Source organism: Athene noctua, chromosome Z (genome assembly GCF_965140245.1).
Source record: "Athene noctua chromosome Z, bAthNoc1.hap1.1, whole genome shotgun sequence".
In the NCBI taxonomy this organism is placed as follows: Eukaryota; Metazoa; Chordata; class Aves; order Strigiformes; family Strigidae; genus Athene; species Athene noctua.
The window spans coordinates 2,124,534-2,147,614 of record NC_134077.1 but is presented as its reverse complement, the minus strand read 5'-3'; the positions used below and the strand labels follow the sequence as shown (position 1 = coordinate 2,147,614).

At 42.1% G+C, this 23,081-nt stretch overlaps 1 protein-coding gene across 2 annotated transcripts in view; it reads left to right on the top strand.

Annotated features, from left to right (window-relative positions):
- The window catches only part of DCC (DCC netrin 1 receptor), a 612,108-nt gene that overhangs the window by 294,261 nt on the left and 294,766 nt on the right, over nucleotides 1-23,081 (top strand). For both annotated transcript variants that reach the window (XM_074932358.1, XM_074932359.1), the window contains exons 3-5: nucleotides 1,258-1,542; nucleotides 18,045-18,195; nucleotides 18,553-18,689. In XM_074932358.1, the coding sequence (XP_074788459.1) occupies nucleotides 1,258-1,542; nucleotides 18,045-18,195; nucleotides 18,553-18,689 (573 nt within the window). The remainder of the gene's footprint in view (nucleotides 1-1,257; nucleotides 1,543-18,044; nucleotides 18,196-18,552; nucleotides 18,690-23,081) is intronic.

Genomic DNA, 23,081 nt, shown 5'->3' with positions numbered 1-23,081 from the left:
TCGCATACAGGAATGAACAAGGGGGTCTCCCCTCAAATGCCTTTTCCAGTCCACGATCATTCCCCACCACTCATTTGCTCAATATTTAGGTGACGTTTTAATGCTTAGAAAGTTGAGGGGTTTATTCTTTGCTTCCTCAGCTTCTTAGTAACCCCTACTGACAGCTCCTTTTTAAAAGCCTTCACTGAACACTGCCTGACATCATTTAAAAGATATTTGTTTCCTATATGCTTTTTCACGGCTTTTAGGGTTGTCTTTCGGGTTTTTTTTTTTACTCCCTCGAACACTCAGTGCGTGTTGGAGCACACTTTTGAGTGACTCTATTTCCTAGTAAGGCTCCAAACCACAGTGGGGTGGGGGCTGGAAGGGTCATTGCTGGGGATTGGTCAGGACTGGGGTGAGAGCAGGTCCCCAAAATAGGTCCACACCACCTCCAGCACATCCCTGATCCACGCAGTTGCTTCAGCGTACCTTCTTGAATTATCTTTCTCATACTTGGCTCGAAAGAAGGCTGATCGATAATTTTTTTGCGCTATTTGTAAAGCAGTGATGCTTTCAGGTAATAAAAAGTGTTCTTGACGTCATCTCCCATTTGCATTGTGAATCTTGCAGACCTTCTCCTGTTCTTGCTGGGTTTTTCTTTTGTAGCGTGCGAAGGACGCGCTCCCCGTGGTTTTGCGGCGGGTGACGCTCGGATGTCTGGGACTTACGTAATTAAAGCTCCCAACTCTGCCCTGACGAGTCAAAAATGTTTCACAGAAAACCAGACAGAGGCCATTCCCTGCTCAATGTATTTTAATTATGTGACCGAGTAAATTAGGAGTGGCTTTATAGAGTATTTTTCCTTTGATTTGCAGGGAAGGAGAAATACAGCAAGATGCGACCGTAACCTTTTCCAAACCTTACGAAGGTTTACTTGTTCCTCCCTTTGAGTGCCACCCCGTTCTGAGCAGCTTGCCTTGCACGGTGGTGCAGCTGTACTTTGTTCAAGTTGTCCCTGCGTGGGTTTGTAAGGAAGGTGCAATTTGTTACTCTTGATGGAGATAACACATCTCGTCTTTGCTGTTAATGAGTGTAATTTACCAAGGGAAGTGTTAGTCACCCCGCCATTATAGCAACCTCCAAGTAGTTTTCAGAACGTTGCACGATTTATTTATTTATTTTTAGTCTGGATTATTAACAAAAAATCAGCATGGAAACAGCGCCTGACTGCTATTTTCCGCAGCTCAATATTTATTTTTTTTTTTCTGTTCGCAGGACCACTGAGGTTTCTTTCCCAGACAGAATCTGTCACGGCTTTTGCAGGAGAGACGATTCTGCTGAAGTGTGAAGTTGTTGGAGAGCCCATGCCCGTGATTCACTGGCAACGAAACCAGGAGGACTTGTTGCCGAGCCCGAGTGACACACGGGTGGCCATCCTGCCCTCCGGAGCGTTACAGATCAGCAGGGTCCAACACGGGGACAGTGGGATCTACAGATGCCTGGCGAAAAACCCGGCCAGTTCGAGAACGGGAAACGATGCCGAAGTCAGAATTTTAGCAGGTAAGAACTTCAACCTTCTAGACGGCCTTTTTCTCTTGTCTGGTCGTGTCCTTTGGTTCTCTCACAGAGCAGTCACTCCTCCTGGGGCAGCTAGGCTGATTTATCCCACTTTCTTTCCAGTTACTTCTACAAGCTTCCAAGTTCTTCACATGAAAGAGCCTGGAGACCTTTAGAAGCAGTTGGATGCAAAGGTGAGGAGTTGACACCTTAGGAAAGCATTCACTCTGGAGAACTTCAAGTACCAAATTTAGATACGTATGAAGCTGGTCTCTTTTACGTGCTCAATGCACAGAAAGAAGTAGTTTCCATCTCAGGGTGCTGTACATATTGTCCCAGAGCTTGCTTTGGAAGAGCTTCTCTCGCTCCATTGACTGCAAAAGCGATCCATTGGGACTAAGCTCCTGAGTTTACCTTCTCAGAGTGAGGTTCTTCGGATACTTCAGTGCCTGATGACATAAGGCCAAGTGCCGGGGGCTGCCCTTGGGCCACAACAACCCCCAGCAGGGCTACAGGCCTGGGGAGGAGTGGCTGGAGAGCTGCCAGTCAGAGAGGGACTGGGGGGGGTGAGAATGAGCCAGAGTGTGCCCAGGGGGCCAAGGAGGGCAACGGCATCCTGGCTTGTGTCAGCACTGGCGTGGCCAGCAGGGACAGGGAAGGGATCTGAGCCCTGGGCTCAGCACTGGGGAGGCCGCCCCTCGCTGAGGGGGTTCAGTGTTGGGCCCCTCACCCCAAAAAGGCCATTGAATGACTCGAGCGTGGCCAGAGAAGGTCAACGGAGCTGGGGCAGGGTCTGGAGCACAGGTCTGCTGGGGAGCGGCTGGGGGAACTGGGGGGGTTCAGTCTGGAGAAGAGGAGGCTGAGGGGAGACCTCCTGGCCCTCTGCAACTCCCTGCCAGGAGGGGGCAGAGAGGGGGGATGAGTCTCTGGAGCCAAGGCCCCAGCGCCAGGCCCCGAGGGAATGGCCTCAAGCTGCCCAGGGCAGGGTCAGGCTGGCTCTGAGGAAGGATTTCTGTGCAGAAGGGGCTGTTGGGCGTTGGAATGGGCTGCCCAGGGCAGGGGGGAGTCCCCGGGATCCCTGGAGGGGTTGAAGAGTCGGGCTGAGCCAGCGCTGAGGGATCTGGGGGAGTTGGGAACGGTCAGGGGGAGGGTCATGGTTGGGCTGGAGGAGCTTCAAGGGCTTTTCCAACCCAGATGATTCTGTGATCTGCCAAGTGACCCAGAGTGCCACTTAGCATCTGGTACAGTTTCACTGTGACAGGTAACGTTCCTACATTCATGGCCGAGTGAGCATCTTGTTCTCTTTCTTAATAAATTCATCAGCTAAATAGATGGCTACCACTGCCACATAACATCAAAAACGAAGCACCAGAAGAGCGGTTTGAAAAAGGTTTTGCTGCACATTCTCCTTCCTTTCTAGTTTTTGCATTAAGAAGTAACCATGAATTAAACGTGACAGGGATGCATTTTGAGAATTTTTTCAATATATGCATTCTCTAGGCAAATGTTGTTGAGACCTGTGTGGTTTCTCACTAAGAGAGAGGTAACGGGGCATGATTTTCAGATTTCTGAGATGGTCTGAACATAGCAGAAGTCAGGAAGGGCAGGATCAGTCTCAGAGAAGTGTCTGTGTGCCAACACGGGTGAAGCGTGATTTGTTCATCCTCACTTCTGGGTCTGGTCTGTACGTCTGAGATTTATCGCTGTGGAATTTAGGGGATTATAGTTTCTTCTCTGAGGATTTGACACCGAAAAAGTGAACCAGCCTCCCCTTCTAAAGCTAGGATTACAAACTAAAGCCTACGTAGGTGAAAACAAGAGTAGCAGTAGGTATTGGTCGATTTTGAAGTTGGAAAGCCAAGTAACAGCGAGAACAGCTGGCAGCACGGGTAGGCCACAGCACCTGGACTTCCCTGCAGGTTTTTCCCCATCTTTTTGTGAACTAGAGCTTGCCCCAACCTCTGGAGCATGGACTTGCTGTCCAGGCTTGGGGCTTTGGGGCTCCAGGTTCATCGTTGACCCCCGTGTGCCTTTCCTTGTGCGTTGGGTTGCACCGAGGCCTCCCTGCCTCGGCTGTTATTGATGGTGATGACATCCATCGGGGGGGGGGGGGGGGGGGGGAAGATACTTTTTTAGTTGTTTTGATTAGACTTAAAAAACCCACAAAACTTTGTATTTTAGACAGACCTGGAAGATTTCTCTCAGGCATTGCAGACTACTGTTAATTTGCCACGCATCTACATTTCTGATTATTTGTGGATGGATTGATGGTTCTTCCTTTTTACAGATTTGGTCGTTAACATCCTGCCTAAATGGCTTCTCTCAGGCTGTCTGTAGGAGAGATGGGAATTAATTTATCTCTTTGTAACATGCTAAATTTTTATACCAGGGAAACACTGGAGCAAATAATGAGGAAAATACATAACAAGGGACTAGTGGAGTCCATCAGACTTCAGCTTAGGGCAAGCAACACAAGGTCTCATTTTGGGATAATGTGAGCAGACAGCAGCTCTTGTAAGAAATGAGTGGTGCTCCTGAAAGAAAAATTCAGATCTTATTGAGCCCCTTGGGAATTTTGTTCTCGTGTGCACGCTTTGATGGTTCAGAGCTATCCGATACTTTGCTGCTAATTCTGCCTCTCCTGTTTTCGCTTGTTGGTAGAAATCTGTCTTCAGTTGCAGCTCTTCTCTTCCATAATTAGCGAAGGCGGAATCTTCTTGTTAGTCTTTTCCCCCTGGTTAGTGAGGAGAAAAGAAAAGCAAAAGTTTTCAATCATATTCGAAGGAATAGGAAACAAAACAACAACAACAACAACAACAAAGTGTAGGTAGCATATCGTAATTCTGGGGGGGTTTTTAAAAATGCTGTTTCTTCCACAGACTGTGGTTGTGATTTGTTTGAACACGAAGCTTATCTGTTGGGATTTGTGGCAAAACTGACCACAGTCCTGGCAAATAATTTTTAATCTTCTCTACAGCGTGCAAAGAATGCAAGAAAAAAAGAACGAGGGATAAATAGCCGTTGTCGTTTAGTTTTTTTTAGTTAAAGTGCATCTGGCTTTAATATTTGGTTTGACATTATGGGTGGTCTAGAGATATCGGTATGCCCTCTTGGTAGAAAAATTCATCATCCGGCATGAATACAAGGTAGAAAAACAAAATATTTAGATGGAGGAATTGCTAATTTTCTGGACAAAAAAATAAATAAAATAAAATTCATCCTACCAGATCCGAGCCTGTAGTTTAACTCACCATGTCAATGGAGTAGTTGAGCCTTCAACCTCCATTATCAAAGAGAAGTAGTTTGTAGGTTCTTGATGTGTCTCAAAGATTGGCCAAGGCACTGAGCATAAAGTTTTTACTTTGATAACTCAGCGACACTTTACGAGTGACCATTTGCAAATGGTTTTTTGATGTGCAGTTTGATTCTGCCTGGGGAGGCTCTGGACGGGGCTGATTTCCCCCCGCCCAGCACATCAGTGTTTCACAAACAGCTCCAACCTCTCTAAATCCTCCATCAGAAACCACGTGCTTGTAGAAATACAGGCCCTAGGAGAACAGATTTTGAAGAGCTTTTATATAAAAAAAGCCCAACAAACCTGAGCAAATCTCTTGAGGAGTTTTTAATGTGTCAGGTTTTATCTGTTGCTCTTAATTTTAAGAGTAGCCATTGGAGCTTTTTGCAGAAAGCTCATTTTTAAAAGCTCGGGTTTTTTCACCTTTCTAATTGAAGTGCTGCTCTTTTCTCTGGGGTCCAGAAACTTTAATCCCAGGTGGAAAGTTTTAGCAAATACTGAAAACGTGAGGAAATTGATATTCAGATAACTACATGCACTCACCTAATTAATTTAGGGGAAATAAGGCTATTGTGCAAAGGCAAAAAAAAATAATAAAAGGAAAAAGATTTAATACAAACCTGTATTAAAGAATTAATTCTTAGCCGAGTTTGTTGCTTCTGTAAATTGAGTAAGTTTCTTTGGGAGGGCTGTACACTTCAGAGGATGTTTTAAAAGCAAAAGTTGAGTAGTTCAAGGCCTGAAAGCTATTAATTCTCTATTTATAAATAATAATCCTGCATTTATCATTAGCTGTTCAAGTAGTCTGGTGCTGTACTATTGTCTATTGTGGAGGTTCCTTCGCTGTCCCTGAGCTGGTCTGCTGAGCTGCAGTGCAAGATAACGGTAACAATATCATGTAATTCCGTCCTATTTAATGGGAATAGAGTTTGGTGGTGCTGTGTGATTCAGCTCCTTCCTCACCGTTGCATTTCTGAGGGGAGAAGGATAACGGAGACAAAAAAGGGCCGGATAGAAACAGATCCGGCGAGAAGGAACTAGAAAGAAGAGGTTGATGGGCACGTTGAAATCGTTGCGTGCAACAGAAGTTGCCTCGTGAGCTCAGGCTTGTTTTGCTACTTAAAAGCCTTCACTTAGAAGAAAAGCAATTGTGATGTTGGATTTATTTCAGGACAACATAATGTCACGGCGCTGACGGAGTTTTGCCGCTTATTGAATTTGAATAGTCTCATTAAGACATGAAGTGTCTTATCTGAGGACGTTTGACTTGGTCAATGTCTGTATGGGAAATGAAAGGGCTGGAATATGCTGAATTATGTTATTTGATATGATTTTGTTGGTTTCCTATGAGTTATGGTTAAGTTTAGTCTTGAGGAAGGCCTGGCGTAGCGAATACGTGCCATCTCTTTGAAGCTCACCCGTCGGTTCCTCAAGCAACACGCTGAGCTTCTATCAGGTGCAGAGATAATTTAAACGTTTCTTCTCATTTTTTATACCCTGGGAGGATCCCTGTGTTGATGTAACATTCCCTAAGAGCCACTAATTGTCACAGTCAGGTCTTTACCTTATTCTTAACCTCAACAGCTAGTGCTTAAACAGTGTTTATTTTTAGATGAAAACAGATTTCCAACAGATGTGGCCCACTTAAAATAAACACTTAACTTGTGAATTTAATTTTTTAAACTGAACCCATTTCATGTTTGTTCTCCACTGCCTATTTCCTGCAGGGGTGCCTTGCTCTAATTCCATTTAATACATAAAAAACCCCCAACAAAACCACAAAACCAACCCCAACCTAAACAAAAACCCAACAAGATCAGTGTCATCTATGGATGTGGGGGTGATAACAGGGGTGGGTCCCCTCCACAGATGGATAAAGGTCATGGGGACTCGTTTACACCACATGTATTTTGATTTATGAGTGAGGAAATCCTCGTAAGCGTGTGAAGGCTCCGCTCAGAGCCAAGGATGCTTCAGAAAGGATTTCTGTTATATGAATCACGCAATCAGCTTGGTTGGAAAGGCCCTTGAAGCTCCTCCAGCCCAACCATGACCCTCCCCCTGACCGTTCCCAACTCCCCCAGATCCCTCAGCGCTGGCTCAGCCCGACTCTTCAACCCCTCCAGGGATCCCGGGGACTCCCCCCTGCCCTGGGCAGCCCATTCCAATGCCCAACAGCCCCTTCTGCACAGAAATCCTTCCTCAGAGCCAGCCTGACCCTGCCCTGGGCAGCTTGAGGCCATTCCCTTGGGACCTGGCGCTGGCTCCTTGGCTCCAGAGACTCATCCCCCCTCTCTGCCCCCTCCTGGCAGGGAGTTGCAGAGGGCCAGGAGGTCTCCCCTCAGCCTCCTCTTCTCCAGACTGAACCCCCCCAGTTCCCCCAGCCGCTCCCCAGCAGACCTGTGCTCCAGACCCTGCCCCAGCTCCGTTGCCCTTCTCTGGCCACGCTCGAGTCATTCAATGGCCTTTTTGGGGTGAGGGGCCCAACACTGAACCCCCTCAGCGAGGGGCAGCCTCCCCAGTGCCGAGCCCAGGGCTCAGATCCCTTCCCTGTCCCTGCTGGCCACGCCGGTGCTGACACAAGCCAGGATGCCATGATCACAGACTAAATACGAGCTGCCAGGTTGAGGCAGTAGCTGAGGGAGTGAATGTTGATAAATTAATAATAGTTCAGAAAAGAATTATAGTGTTTACTGTACCTAGCCTGCCTTTTGGTAAACACATGGGAAATTTTGTACTTTAGGAGATCTTTATAGACTTACTGTTAGTGCGCTCTGTAAGCAGTTATTTGGGGGAAAAGGCTCTTTAATCTGCAATTTTTTAGAAACTACATGAAAAACTAATGACTAGAAACCCGCAGCTGTTTTCTTGCCAGCAGAAAAAAAAAAAAAGTTAAACGCTTAAACCCAAGTAATAGCCATTGGAACTGTTTATTTTTGTACGAAATTTTCCATCAATTTAGTTGGATTAGTTGAGTTTTAGTCACTGCTCCTGCTGCCTCGTGAACCGAGCAACAAATGGATGAAAAGCCTCGTCCCGAGCAACGCACCCAGCACAGGCAACGCTCGTGCTGCTGAGTTGGGATAAATTTTTGTTAAAAGATTTCACTTCTACCTCATTAAGCGACAACTATTTGGATGGGGTACGCCCTGTCACAGAACGTGCTGTGTTACTAAGCAATAGTTTGATTTCTCTTTTTTTTTTTTTTTAATTATTATTGGTGGTATTTAGATCAAGGCAAAATATTTCCTTGTGGGGTAAAGATATCCTGCTAAGGTGTCATCTGTTGAAATCAAGTTTGAAAACAAGGCAACAGTGTGTGAATATTCACACATGCAGCAGTTGCTCTCATCTTTCCATCTGTTTTCTTATAAGGTAAATTCCAATTTACAAAATACCCACTTAATAATCCCAGTATTGGGGTTATCTCTACTTCCAGCTGCCCAAATGAATAGCAGCACCGGGGTCAATTTTTCAACTAGGTATGTTCTGATCTTTAACAAGAAGATAAAAAAAAAAAAAAAAAAAGGTTAAATTTTAAATGCTTATTTAATAATCCTGGGGAATGAGCTGTTTTGTCTCTCTCCCCTAGATAAATCTGATTAGTGCTGCAGTAATTTCTCCCATAATAGATCTAAATATCAATTTCCCGTGTTACAGCAGCTTGCCTGGTTGGAAATAAAAATGAGCAGGCAGACGTATGTACGGTTGGTGTGTCCTCGTAGCATGGGGCTGGTCTTGAGATCAACTCCATCCCAAGAAAAATAACGGATATCTGCTAAAGAGCTGTTTGCTCAACAGCTCCCTGGCTGGCTGCCAGCTGAGGGAGTTTTATTTCGGAGAGAGACATGGAAGTTTCAGGGATTTCCCCAAATAGGATTGGGGTTTTAGTACTTGTGTCTGAAGCACGGATTGAGTTCAGGACAAGGGCCTGAAGAATATGATGTAATTTCTTTCTGAATATATACCGAAGTGTAAATCGTTATTGGAAGGTTCCTGGTATGTGATTAACCTCATGAAATTGAGGATGCTGAGACTGTCAACTGATTTGTGGGAAAAAAAAAAAAAAAAAAGACTCTACAACTCGAATAGAGTCGTACAGCCGGTATGTTTACTCTGGCCAGGGTACAAGAGGATCTCTCCACAAAGCTTGCACACCCACCGCACATTTTACCAAAAACTTATCGAGTGTGGATATCCGTATTCGTTGGGTTACATCACACAAATATACATATGCATGAGTAGGGCTGGGTTAGTTAGAATGGTGTCAGGAGTTTATGTTCTCTTTACACCTGCCCGTTGCCTCCTGGTGGGCATCTTCGGGGGTCTTTGGGAGGAAGGCTCGTAGTCTTTCTCACCCTTTTTTTTTTCCCCCGGAGCATGCGCAGATTCTCTTGGCCAATTTCTTGAATAACAAAAGTGTTTTTCAGCCGGTTTATTTTTCTATCTTATCGAAGAGAACCAATAGAACTTCTACCATTCCTCGCCGACTATCTCTACTCATTAGCAAAATTCGGACTAGCTAGTGTCAGCCACCTTTTTCTCAAGGACAGAGCATAATGTTTTGCTGAACATTGTAGCCCCTAGTAGATTTTCACAGTAAAGTGTTTTGTTTTGATGAACACAGCAGTCCTTGGTAAAATTTTACAGAATGTCTGAGCAAGCAGGATGCTTAACAATATTAAAAAAAACCACTATAAGTAAGTAAATAAGTTGCTAAACACTTTTCTATAAGTAAATAAATCTTAAAACAAGTAATCCTTTCTCTGTATCTTAACTGAAGGACCACAGGCTGGTTGGCAGATTTGAGTTCTACTGAGAGGAATGTTGTAGTTTGTTTGAAAATTCTCGCCGATTCTGCTCGCAAAACGCAGTCGAGAAAGAATCCCCAACAGAAGGGAATCCTGTGGTGTTGGAACAGCCTTTGCATTCCAGCTTTAAGCTTTGTTTTAGATTAAATAGTGGCAGTAGAGCTTTAAAATGGAGTATTATTTTGTACTACTAATAATTAAAAATAATAACAGCTAATAACAACATACTAATAAACTATTGGTGACTATTAATGACTAATATAATCAGAGATGTTCAGGTTTGGCTTTTTATGAACCTGTAGTATTGGGATTTTTTTTTTTTTTTTAGTGCTTTGTTGGTTTTGTTGGGGTTTTTTTGTCTTTTTTTTTGTCTTTTTTTTTTTTTTTTTTTTAATTGGATGGAAGACATTGCTTTCCTTTCTGGCCATTCACCCACTTTACTAGTAAAACATACATGACTGTCTCATCACCACTACATTTGGTGACGTTATCTGTTAAATCAGAAGAGAATTCCTCTGTGCAGGAGTCAGATTAGCAGCCAGAGGGGATATAAATGGAATGAATCAAATGGCTATTGGGGAATTGCGAGTGTGTTTTTATGTTTAATAATAATAATTTTTTAAAAAAATCCATACTATCTTGAAAGAAGTGGTTTTAAAAAGCTTGTCCGAACCCAGATGTTTTCAGGTCATTATATCCACGTAAAAATGTAGCTCGTGGAGGAGCTGAGAAATTCTCAGGACTTTTAATTTTTAACCATAATTTTGGAATAGGGAAGTTTCCAGTGGTCTGGAACAAACCGACCAACCCTTGAGTTACCTGATGGTCTGTCAGGTTGGCATCTTTGAGACACAAGATAATAGAGAGGTCCGTGCAATTAAAACCAGTCAGTATCGGTGAATGAAAATGGAAGATGTTGGCATAAATTTTTGGTGATCATTTGTATTGTTATAGTAGATTTCTGAGAGGATTTTTGGCCCAAGAAATTAAAGAATTGGAATTAAATACGGTATCTCTATGCTAAACCAGATTTGTAGCCATAAAATGTCTAAATAGAAATGGTGACTGAGCAGATTTTTATTTTTTTTTTTTTAACTGGGACTCCTCACTCTAGAGCCAGGGATATATTCTTGATTTTATATTCTCTAATATGCCATATAACAATAAACCTGCAGTTGAACGTGTACGCACATATCACAGAGGTGATAAATACTGAACAATGTGGATCATTAGACAGAACTTTATAAATGGGGCAGAATTTTTTTAAAAAATAAATAAATTAATGGGATTGGTCCTATTGGTTGTATCGTAGGAGAGCCTAGGGGCCAGAGCAACTGCTTTCCTGTGACAAAAATTTGAATAATCAGCAGGAGAAGGGTGAGACAGTGCTATGAGAGGGTGGTGAAATCTTGGTAAGGGTAACAGCAGTGATGCTCAGGTTGTGGCACGGGAGATGTGGGACTTCCATGCTGAGGTCAGCGTGACATAGGGGGTCTGATTGGCCACCATGTTTTTTGAAATGTTGCAGGAGGTTTGGAGGAGGCTTAGAGAAGGGACATAAAACTGATTTAAAGGCTCTCCTATTTACCATTTAAAAGCTACGAATCAGTTTGGGGGTGCTACTTGGTTCTAAAAGTTCGCTAAGCTAGTCTTTAATTTTATTTTTTAAATTATTTTCATTCTTTCAACTCAACAGACCAGGACTAGGACTAAAATTCCTCTCCTCTCCATTTATATTCAGGAGGCTACATTGAAAATATTTCATTAGCTTTTTCTCTGGATTCAGTTACCACCCGAATCAAACGGCTTTGCTTGTGTCTCTGCATCTCGAGGGTGATGTAGGTCTAAAACGTTTGTCAAAGCTCTGTGGCTCAGCTGGAAATAAGGGTGTAAATGTGTTGCTACTTCCTCGCCTCAGTTCTAGTCTTTGTTTTTGGGATAGAAGATAATGTGCTCGTGGAGCAGTTCCTCATTTGGTTTCAATTTTGCCTCTAAAACTTTAATGACTAGAGAAAAAGCTTCCTCTTTTTCTCTTGTAAATAAAACCCAACAGTCTCCCTTCTCTCCCCCCCGCAGTAATAAATTTTATATTATTCTTTTACCGAAGGATCCCAGAGAACCAGTCAAAGGCCTTGTAAATATTTTTGTCTTCATTATGGATAAGGAAACAGAGTGTGTCTCAAGAAATCATCATTAAAGCTGGAAATAGAACCCCTGATGTATAGTCTCATGTTCCAGCAGCGACTTGGCACAGTTTTCCTTGCACTTTAGTTAATGTATTTGGAAGTTACTACAGTAAGAAAAATGTCTTCACGCCCTGATGCGTGTCGGTGCTAATGTTACAATCCTTGTGTGTCCTTATTACTTAGATGCTCTTGGTCATGTCGCATCCCTGAGCTCTGCTAAGCCAGGCTTGTGGGTTTTTTTGGGGAGGGGAGGGCTGAAGGAGAGAAATGCTAGCAAGGGGATTGGGCGGTGGAAGCAAAGAAAACGAAATCCTGGAGTAGCGACTGCGTTCTGGTTATACATTTTAATGCGTTCTGTATATTGAGAGATCGGTATCATCGTAATGACAGATTCCTCTAACGCTGTTCACACACAACCCTTGCTTTTCTCATTGGGATTAAGTGTTCAGCCTCCAGGCACGATGGCGAGATCAGGTTGGGGAATTTTGTTGGCCTTTCTTCCCTGGCAGCAGAGAGCAAAATTGGGTTTTATTTGGTATAAATCTTTTATCTCTCTTAATCGAATTTAGAAATGCAACTACGAACACTTAGAGATAGTCCGGCACATCAGTGTCACATTAAAGGCGTCTCAGTCCTGTAATTTGCAATATAAAAACTGCTGCAATAAAAAATAAATAAATAAAATTGTACTGGCAAAGTACAATATTATCCAAATGCGTTCAGAAAAATTTTCCATGGGTATGATGTGATGGGAGTCTTTCATCAACTGAACCACACTTCCAAATGCCGTCGCGTAAAGTAGCTTAACACAGTGAGGTGCCATACAACAGGATGCAACGCATTTTTATGACAGCATTTCCTCTTTTTTCTTTTTTTTTTTTTTTTCTCCAATATATAATGTAGCTAAAATACCGCAGTGATATTTTTCTCCTCGAGTGCTGAAGACGTGTATGCGTATTGCTGAATCCCGGTGAACTGCTTGCAGCTTTGTTTTCTTTGGAAGACAAAAATAAATTGCGGCGTCTTGAGTTGCTGAAAACCGATTTGGGATGGGAGTTAAAGACATCTTCAATTCATATCGAAGTATATTGTGATGGTTTGAGAGAATGGTCAGTGATTGACTATGAAATATTCTGGTAAAATGTGGCAGAAGCTGTGCCTTTGATAAAATAATGTGAAAAAAGAAAAAATAACTAAGAGCCTTTTCCTGCTACAGAATGCCCTGAGTTACAAAATACCTCAATTATTCCATTAACCATCTATAAAAAAAAGGAAATAAAATGACTTCCACTAATAAGGCTTTGTGAAGGTGTATATGTATCTATTTTTGCAGATAGTGTGGTTTTCTCAGCTATCAGCGTAATGGGGGACTATCGAAATCGCATAGGCATTCGCAGATCCTATTTGTGCTTTTGAATTTCAACTATGTGTCATTGATTTAACGAGCATGGGAAAAAAAAAAAAACAAAACACAAAAAAAACCCAAAAAACCGTGTATAGCTGTACCTCATTACTGCACATTGTGTGCTCAAGAAAAATGGTAAATACGAAACGAGAGGTTTGGCTTTGTTCAGGGAAAATAAGTTCTTACAGCTCAGCGCTTTATAATTGGTTTGAGGCATAGCTGTTCGGTCTTAGAGCATTAATCTATAGAAATTAGTTCAAATACAATCAACAAATGCCAGCAACGTGGTAGGTGCTCTGTAGGTTGGCAAGTCGGAGTAGCCCTTGCTTCCAGCTGGGCCACCACAGGCTCCGTTGAGCACCCCAGAGATGGGATCTATGGCTATTTATTTATTTATTTATCTATTTTCCAAGCGATTAGCTTAAAAAGTTAATGCTGAAAAAGACCAAGAGGTGCCCTGTCACTTCCCAAAGGATGGGGGGCATCGTAGCCATAAACTCAGGCCACAAATGATGTGTCCCGGGTGCAAGAGATTAAATCGTTGCTGAAATGAAGGAAATGACTCCCTACGGCTTCATGCAAAGAATTTTGCATCTGGTAAAGCCTAGTCCGGAGTTGGTTGATTATGTGGGCTTGATTATGGTGTATAAGTACTTTGTCAGGGAGAAAGCACCGAGTGCTCTTTAATCAAGTGGAGAAGGGCTCTACAAGACCTTGAATGTCTTTATAATCAAGACTGGATGCCTTCCTGAAGAACATACTTGATTCAAACATGCTTTTGGAGCTCAGGATGAGTGTGATTCCATGGCCTGTCCATACAAGAAACAGGATTTAAGGACCCTTTAGTCTTAAAAATCTCCTCCCTCATTTTTCTTTTCTCTCTATGCAAAAATCTAATTTGCTGGACTTATTATTATTATTATTATTATTTCTCAGCTGGAAATAATTGGCTGCACTGGTGCAACAGTGAGGAGTTTTATCAGACAAGTCTGAATCGGAGACTGAAATTGCTGCCTGGGCACTAGAAGTTTACCTGTTCCTTAAGCTCACAGGAAGATCCGAGCTCCTCACATTGTCTTCTGTGTCAGTGATGCATATTTTTGTAGGATTTACTCAGAAAATGTTTAGTGATTTCTTTTTTATTAAAAAAAAAAAATAAATCTTTATTTATTTTTTACCCTGCCAAGCATACATTGGAGGATGCACCACCTTTAGTATAACACTCTACTGCAGAGATTTGCAGTCTCTTGTCCCACAAACTTTTGGGTCAATGGATTTTCTTGATGACCAACATCACCCCCTTGTTCGAGGCAGATCTCCGAGAGGCAACTGTGGATGCTCACCCGAAGGAAAGGGTGTCCTTGGAGGCTCTTTGGTTCCTTTTTAAGGTTATGGTTAAGGAATTGTAGCTTCAAATACCACTGCCTTTTGGGTCCTAGGTACTGAGCTCTGGTTTTAGACCCCCTCTGTTCTTCGGAAGGTGGCACAAAGCCCAAGGTGGTGATATGCCAACTTCCATAGCCTGTGATAGCGTGTCAGTCCTCCTAACGAACATTTCCTAGCATGAAAGTAGTAGTTTTGCTTCTTGACGATTAAACAAAATGTGTTAGTTGTTCTATCCCGACTCCTCTGGTAGTAGTCACCACACGGACACAAGGACTGACTGCGGTTGTGATTTCCCTGGGCTGTACTCGGTACAGTCGGTGCCGAGTTCCACCCGTGACACCCCAGGCCGTAGCTGCCACCTCCTGGGACTTCCTTGAATAACGTGCAAGTTCTGATCTTCACAGATTTGAAACCACAACTCTCTTCCCTCCTGTTCTTTCTTTAAAAAGAATATTTTCTTTTTTTCCCTTCCTGTAACAGCCGTTTTCTTCAAGTCTTTACGTGGCTTTAAGCTGCACTCTCTATTCAACTGGAAATCAAGCAGCAAAATGTTGCTTCACAACTGACACATTTGGTTTCCGTCTGCTTTTGAGCCGCGTTTCCGGATGAAAGAGGGATGTAAAGAAGATGCCACCTTTTCAGCTAGCAGCTGTGTCATTAGGGAGTTCAGAAAAGTTCAAGCTTAAGCTTCTGTTTGTGAGTCTTGAATGACACAAGAGTTGGAAACCATGAAGAGAAGGTGATAGCCGTGCCGTGGCGGAGCGCAGGACCCTCTCCCTCCTCCGGGCACCTGCAGGGCAGGCAAGCAGTAGCCAGGCCAAGGCACAGTTGGGTGCTGGAGAGAAAAGGAGCCGTTCTAAATGAGGATAAATGCTGGGAAAAAAAAGGAGCTAAGCAAGAGAAAAAAAAAATCAAGGATGATTAAACATAAGCTTTAGCTGGGATGAAAGAAGAGATACGTTACGGGGATGGGTAGTAGTGGTGGTGTATTCTCATGCTGAAATTATACCTAGCTACTCGTTAAATACAGACCTAATTTGAATACAGTTTAGACTAAAGTATTTTGACAGCTTTAGGGTAAGAGATCACAAAAGAAATATTTGTCTACCTTTGAGTCTACCCTCTGTCATCTACCATTATTGTCTAATGATTTGGGTCCCCATTTGGTGTTGGACGATGACCTTCCCCTTCCAGTGTGTAGCAGTTACTCATGTTTGTACCCTCTTAGTTTAACCTTAAGCTTGGTCGAGCTCTCTGCCTTCATCCTTTTAACGCCAACAGGTTTGCTTTCAGCGGGCTGTTCATTCAGCGATGTCATTTGGGAACATCCAAAATTTTGCCAGGCAGGTTACAGGAGAGAGGAAAAATCCCAAATGAAATAGTTTTCTGTTGTGTTTTGGTTGTAGTAAGGTGGTGCTCGAATCTATACCAGTTACTAACGGATCTTCAGATTGCTGACAGAATTCTAAGGAAAACATTATTTTCAGTGGAGGAGTTAAGGCAATAGTGATGTCTCATTAACATTTTTGTAGTATTGGAGACCAGGAATGGTGTATTTCACATCACTAAAATAGGAATGTGCTAATCTGCTTTTTTAAATTTTTTTTTTCCCCCCCAAGTACAGAACAGCAATATATATCGAGCTACTACTTACGTGCTTTAGGATTTTTCAGCTTTGTCTCACATCCAGCCTGGAATTCTGTTTATCCCAAGTGTACCTGAAGAACCCTCTCAGCCAAATGTATTCTACTAAAGCTGATGGTTTCAATTATCAATCATCTCCCTTTTCTAGCTTCAAATTGAATCTTCATCGATGTCACTTTCCCTATATGTTTTATTGCTGTACTTAATTGCCACTCACATCTTCCATCCTAACTAGAATCATTATTTTAATCAGGTGACCTCTTTATGGTTCCAGAATTAAGTGCTTTGGAAGGGGAGGAGACATCCCTGCGCTAAGATTGGGATGCTGTTTACAGGTTTTTTTTATTTTCCTTTCAGTTTTTGCACATCTGTTTTAATCTTTGAATAATTGATTTAAAAAAAAAAAACAAAAACAAAAACAAGAAAAACTCTGGTTTTCTGCTAGTTAACTACCACGTGTTTAATTGCCTACGTTAAAGTAATACGTGTATTTATGGTTATTGCAAGAGACACCGTGTGATTCACGGGCCAAAGGCATCTGTGTGACCACCTAAGCTGTCTTCAGAGACTGAAGCTCTTGAGTTTTGTGTGATAATTTCTGCAGCGGTTGAAGCCCGGAAGGTTGGAAGTTGTACGTCCATCTGGTTACGACAAGAAGTTGAAATATGCTGTTGTAAATCCATAACAACTGCACGCAGCTAGTTACAGTTTCTTTCTACTTGTATAGGAGAACCAGTTAATTACTTGGAGATGATCCTGGCAGATCTTGTAGTTGTTAATTTGCTGGGAATATTCATTTATATCGTGTAATTTTCTGATGTTTGTGTCAGGAAACAAGGAGTAATGTTTAATGGCTGTAGTCCAGCACATTTGTTTCAACATCTGTGATAAGAAAATGACTTAATTTTCTTGAGAAGGCGCAGACTCATTTAGAAAAGAAACAAACCCAACCGATTTCCTTGGCGTGTGGTTCTGTTTGCTGGTGTTTCAGGCCCAATGGGTGAGATGTGGGTCTAGGTTGGCCCCTGGTCACCTGTGATCCATCCATGGCAGTTCAGAGGCAGGGGTTTAGTTCATCCTAAATCAGGTGCCCTGAGCTCAGCTCAGTTGCCTACAGGTAGGTCTCTAGGACTGAGCCAGCCTCCGACATGCCGGGTGTTCCTGCTGACACCTTCACTCAGGCAGAGGAGAATTTGGGGCACAAACCTTTCTACTTATTCCTTCTCCATTCAGATTTTTCAGTTTATTTCATTTTTCATTCGGTGTTTTCCTAACTCGAAGCTTTCCTTGTCTTCTCACCTGCCATATTTATGACCTTCCCTCTTGCAATTCCAAAAATAGGGTCATTAATCCCTCTCTTCATTCTTCACCTTACGTATGTCTCTGTCTCTTTTTGCCACGACTGTGCCTTTTCCTGTGGCTTTCCAAGACCTGACTCGAATACCAGGCTATAAACAGTCCTTTCTCACTTTCCCAAAAGCTGGTATTTTTTCTGCCTTCAAATTGCTCCCTTGGGTTCAACCTGTAAGCAGCTCTAAGATTGCCATTTGATACACTTTTTGTCTGTCTCTTCTATGATTTTTCTCTTTTTTTCCATCCGTAAGAATCTGTGAAAACTGGAGTCTCTTGGGTCTGTTATTGATCAGGTGTTTTATATTCCCCATTCCCAACAAAAAGAATGTTGTGGAGTTGTGTGTTGTGGTTTGTTGTTTTGTTGTTTTTGGTTGTTTTTTTTTTTTTTTTCTTATGGATGATAACGGTCTTTTTTGCTCTCTTAGATCCAGGTTTGCACAGGCAGCAGTTTTTCCTCCAGCGACCGTCGAACGTGGTGGCCATGGAAGGGAAGGATGCTGTGCTGGAGTGCTGCGTTTCTGGGTACCCCCCTCCCACCTTCACGTGGCTGCGAGGCGATGAAGTTCTCCCCATCAGGTAGCTCAGTCCTTCGCGGGTCACGTATCCGACACCACATTTCCTTGAGCAAAGTACAGGCAAAGCAGGCTTTAAATTCCATGGGGTGGGGTTTGGAGGCCGTGAGATTTTTCCTCCTAAATAATAATGAGACTGGAAGTGTCCTTTCACCTGCCGCTCTACTTATTCTCTGCACCAGATCCGAGGGTGGAATTTGATATAAATGTCACCTGGCTGGTATTTAAAATGGAAGCGTAGAGCTATTAAGAGCACAAATCACAGCTGAGGACTACTTACGGCATAATTTACTGCGTGTATTTTTCTAGAGAGAGAGATAACACCTTAATGGGCTGTGGGCATGTTTTATCAATGTTTCAGGTCCAGAAAATATTCGTTACTGGCTGGCAGCAACCTACTCATCTCCAACGTGACCGACGACGACTCTGGGACGTACACGTGTGTAGTCACCTACAAAAACGAGAACAGCAGTGGTTCTGCAGAGCTGTCGGTGATGGGTGAGTACACGCACTACACCCACTTGGCTTTTCCATGAGTGTTTCTTTTTTATTATTTCCTTTTTCACACTGAATTTTTCAGAACTCCAAAGAACTGCAAACTCTCCAAGTCCCTTCCCTGCTTTGATCCACTATTGGCATCCATGGAAATCAAGTCATGTAAATCTTTGAGTACCTCCCACCGTGCTTGGTAGCTTTGCTGTTCCCAAACATCTTGTGGTATCAGATGCTAATTGCTACTGTCTTATCTACGTAGTCCTTTCCCTTTATTTCTCCTTCCTGAAGCCTTTTTTTTTTTTTTTTTTTTTTTGCATTGAGAGGGATGTCCCCGTTGTGCGTGATGTCACGCACAGTGTGAGTCGTACATCAGGTTTGTGGCAGCTTTTTTTTGGGGGGATGTCATGAACAGTTGATATAGTAAGATCAGAAAAATCCATGTATTTAGCATCTTCTCACCAAATTAACAGAAATCCAAGTAAATCTGTGGAAGTTCTCACTCAGTTGTGATGCTCAGAGGGTTCCCACTGTTAAATCTTACGAAAGCTCCCTCCTGACAAACCTGCTTTCCCCCACGCTCCTTCCTCATGGCAAATATTAATGGAATCTGAAATATGTTTAAATCTAATAGCTGCCTTTTTTTTTTTTTTTTCTTTTTTCTTTCTTTAAACCGTTGAACAATAACGGAGTACATTAGCGTTATTCGGTCAGATCTAAGGAACGACAGTTAATACTTAGTCAAACAATAACAGATTTCAATGTGCTGTTCACTTTGCATTCTGGCTTTAAAGCTTACGGGTGAAAAATACTTTCATTAGTGAATAGAGCCTTAATTTGGATTATGGGATAGTCAGTGCTTATAGAACAATACGCTTTTTTCCGAGCCATAATAGAATATAATAATTAGTGGTGATGGAGGGTACAGTTTTATTTCTTTAGGCACGTTAATGGAATACATTGTTTTACTGGATAAAAATAAAAACGTGGCTTTATAATTGCGGAGGTTCATTTGTTACGGAGTTATTTTCATTAGAAGGAATCAACTGTTGAAAAGGCAGGTAAGTCGTTGGGCTAAAGTGGACTTTATTTGCCTTACTGGAATGTGTTGATTTCAAATCTAGTGTGTGGCAGGAGATTAATTGTTGTTTGAGAAAGAGAAATAAACGACACTGATATTTCTACCCACCAAAAGATTGCAATATCTGTTGGTAGCAGCAACTGTGGCTTGAGGATGGTTGGGTAGATTATTTCTGACCATGCAGTTCCTGTGAAAATTAATAGTTTTGCATCGAAATCCTTTATGTAACCTTTGGAAGAATTTATTCCTGTCTGCATTCGGTCTATAATGCATCTAGTTCTGGCTTCATTATGCCTTCTGCTGTAAGTGCGTCATGTAGAAATTAAAGGTACATAAATTTTCATGCACCTTGAGAGGTATGTGTCAGCAATATGACACGACTGGAAGGATGGATACGAGATGATGAAAATCTCCCCGAGAAGAAGACAGAATGCCAAGGGAGTGCTAAGTGAAACGAGAGCGACACAAAGATGAAAGACGCCTCAATTGCTGACGCAAGGGGAAACCAAAACTACGTTGCCATAGCACGACGCAATTGTGTTCACCCTGGTGGTAGATCAAAGATTTCCGTGGTAAAGTTTCTGTTCGCATTCGGGATTCACAAATAGTGAACAAATTAAGGAAAAAAAAATAAATAAAAATAAGAGCTGTACATTTGGCACGATGTCGCTGCACGTTCCTTAGTTTCCCGAGTAGGTCACTCATTGGTGACAGACGGAACTGAAAATGCAGCGTCGTGTTCATGTTTATATTTGTGTTAAGAAAAGAAAATGTTCAAAGGATTCAAGGGAAATTACATGACTAAACTGGAGAGATGTTGACAGCAATCCCCTGATACCTCTTTCCAGAGCAATGCACTCGGGCTACAGATTTGCTCAGAATCTGCTTATTTATTGGATCCATCCTTACCAGTAGGAAACTCTCAAATGCGCTGAAGTTTCTCCTGTTAATCCTTCTATTTCATAAACAGAATAATTAGTTTTATTTTGTACTTTGGCTAGATACCGACGCAGATATTTGTGTGTGTTACCTTAGAGTGAATACGCTTGTTTATTTAACATACTGTAAATTACCCATCGGTATTTTGTTGCAAGACTTTTTTTTTTTTTAATATTGATGTAAACCTTTAATTGTTAATGTAGCTGTAGCGGGAAGAGGGATCAACAAGATATTTGCAGTCAGAGTGCAAAAAAAGTTAACAGTCCAATAATTATCTCCTCTGAAGTCTGAGTAGACAACGTCAGATCAAAGTTAGTTACATCACATGGTAGCAAGACGCTTTTGATCTTTTGAATAATGAGGCTATTTGCAAGAAACGGAGCGTTTCACAACCGAGTTCCTATTAGTTCGCTTAAAGAGCTAAAAATAACCCTTTCGACGTCGGACCTGAGCCTAAAATTGCAAGAGGTGAATGAATCTGCAAGGAGAGATAATACCTTTTGCTCAATTTTAATTTTTTTATCGTGGCCTTTTAGCAGTATTTTTGCCACATCTCCCCGTGTGATGAAAATGAAAAGATCTGGATTACCTAGATGCTGTATGAATCATCCGCGTGCTCGGTAGCTTTAGAGAGCTTTTGTGTTTAAACAAATGTTTGAAGATGATTAAATGTGTTAACCAGTGTCAACGACAATTATATTCTGCATATTTTTATAGCTTTCTGAAGTGTCTTTTGGGCTTGTTGCCTTTTGGCCTCTGAGGGATTTTTATTTTTAACACGACTTTTCCGTTTCGTGTTTTGTTAAGCGAGACTGGAAGTCTGCTTGGCTGTTGTAGCATAGAAACCCCCTACCCCGTACCCCAATTCCCTAAATGAAAATTCCCTAAATGAAAATTCCCTTCTGAAAATAACATAAATCCAGAAAAAAAAGTCTTCCGTATCATGTAGCTACTTGTGGGAGCTCAGTCTGTTTGCAGCCTGGTTTGACAGTGGGTAAATACCTGGGATTTACCGTCCTGGGAGAGATCTAAATCTATAAATCCCATTTTCTGGTGGTGTTTATAACTGAATCGACGGATTTTCTGCTGTGCTGTTTTGCATAATTCCTTTTTCTTCCTGTTTTGTCTTTGGATTGTCCCTTAATTGTGTCAAAGAGCAAACCATAATTGAAGTGATAGAGTAGGGGAAGAGCATCGCATCCTCAGAAAGTCGAGTTTTGTCAACTACCCTTTGCATATTAATGCGTCTCTTTAGAATTACACTAGCAGTGCCTTTAAATCAAGCAGCTGTTCTTAAGTGGATTAAGATTGAGGTGATACATTTTTAAATTTTCTTTACTAAATACATCTTTTTAACTCTCTTTTCCTAAAAAGTTCCTTTAAGGAGAAACAGAGAAGGGAACAGTTTTCCAGTAGTGTTGGCGCAGGAATGCTGACTTGAGATACTTTTAGGTCGCTACCTAAAGTAAGAGAATAGTAGCAAAAATTAAAAAAAAAAAAAAAAGCCACCGCTGGATCTGAAAGACAGCATTTGCAGAAAAACACCGTTGCTAACTTTTAACCAGCATCCATATGTATAAGCTACAAACAACTTGTCTGCGGTTTGGAAGCTTTTTTTTTTTTTTTTTTTTTTCCCAATGCAAATGCCTTTTACTAGGGAGTTTTTAATAAGAAGCATTTTTTAGCACTAGTTTTGTTTGCCGCTGCGGAAGAAAAGCTACATCAAAGGTAAGGCCGCATGAGACAAGGGGCTTATAAAATCACCTGGGTCTCTTTGACAAGAATGAATGATTGTAAGCACCGTGCATCTTGGTCAAATCAGTTTTACTTCTGCCTCTGCTGCATAAATTCTTGTCGCAAAATGGTTATTCAGAGATCAAGGTCATAGGAAGTACTGAATAAAGCAGGTGTGGATCGTGCGGTTGCGTGTGAATCACTTAGGGAGGGAGTGGTATTAAGAAGGAAGCCTTCATCACCATAAAGTGGCTTGACACAGCGATGAAAGCGTGAAAAATGAGAAACTTTTTCGTTGTGAGCGCTGCTTAAGCTGCTCTTGCACAAACGCCCCGGTCCTGAAACATTTACAAAAGCAGCTCCGGCCTCTTGCTGATGTTGAAAGTCAAAGCCAGTGACGCACCCTGTTGATATATACTCACTGAAAATAACTTCCAAAAGAGAGATTATCCGTTATTATAAACCAGTAGATGAGCAGCGGGGGGATGTTGCAGCAGCTCTGCAGAAGCTGGTGAACCTAACGAAGTTTGAGTCACCTGAGGATCTGTTTTATTTTGATCCCGCACGGTGGTGTAAGTTCATTTTGCTCCTACTATTTGTTGAAGAAGCCAAGAACAGAAGAGACTCTTAAATTTATTCTCTGT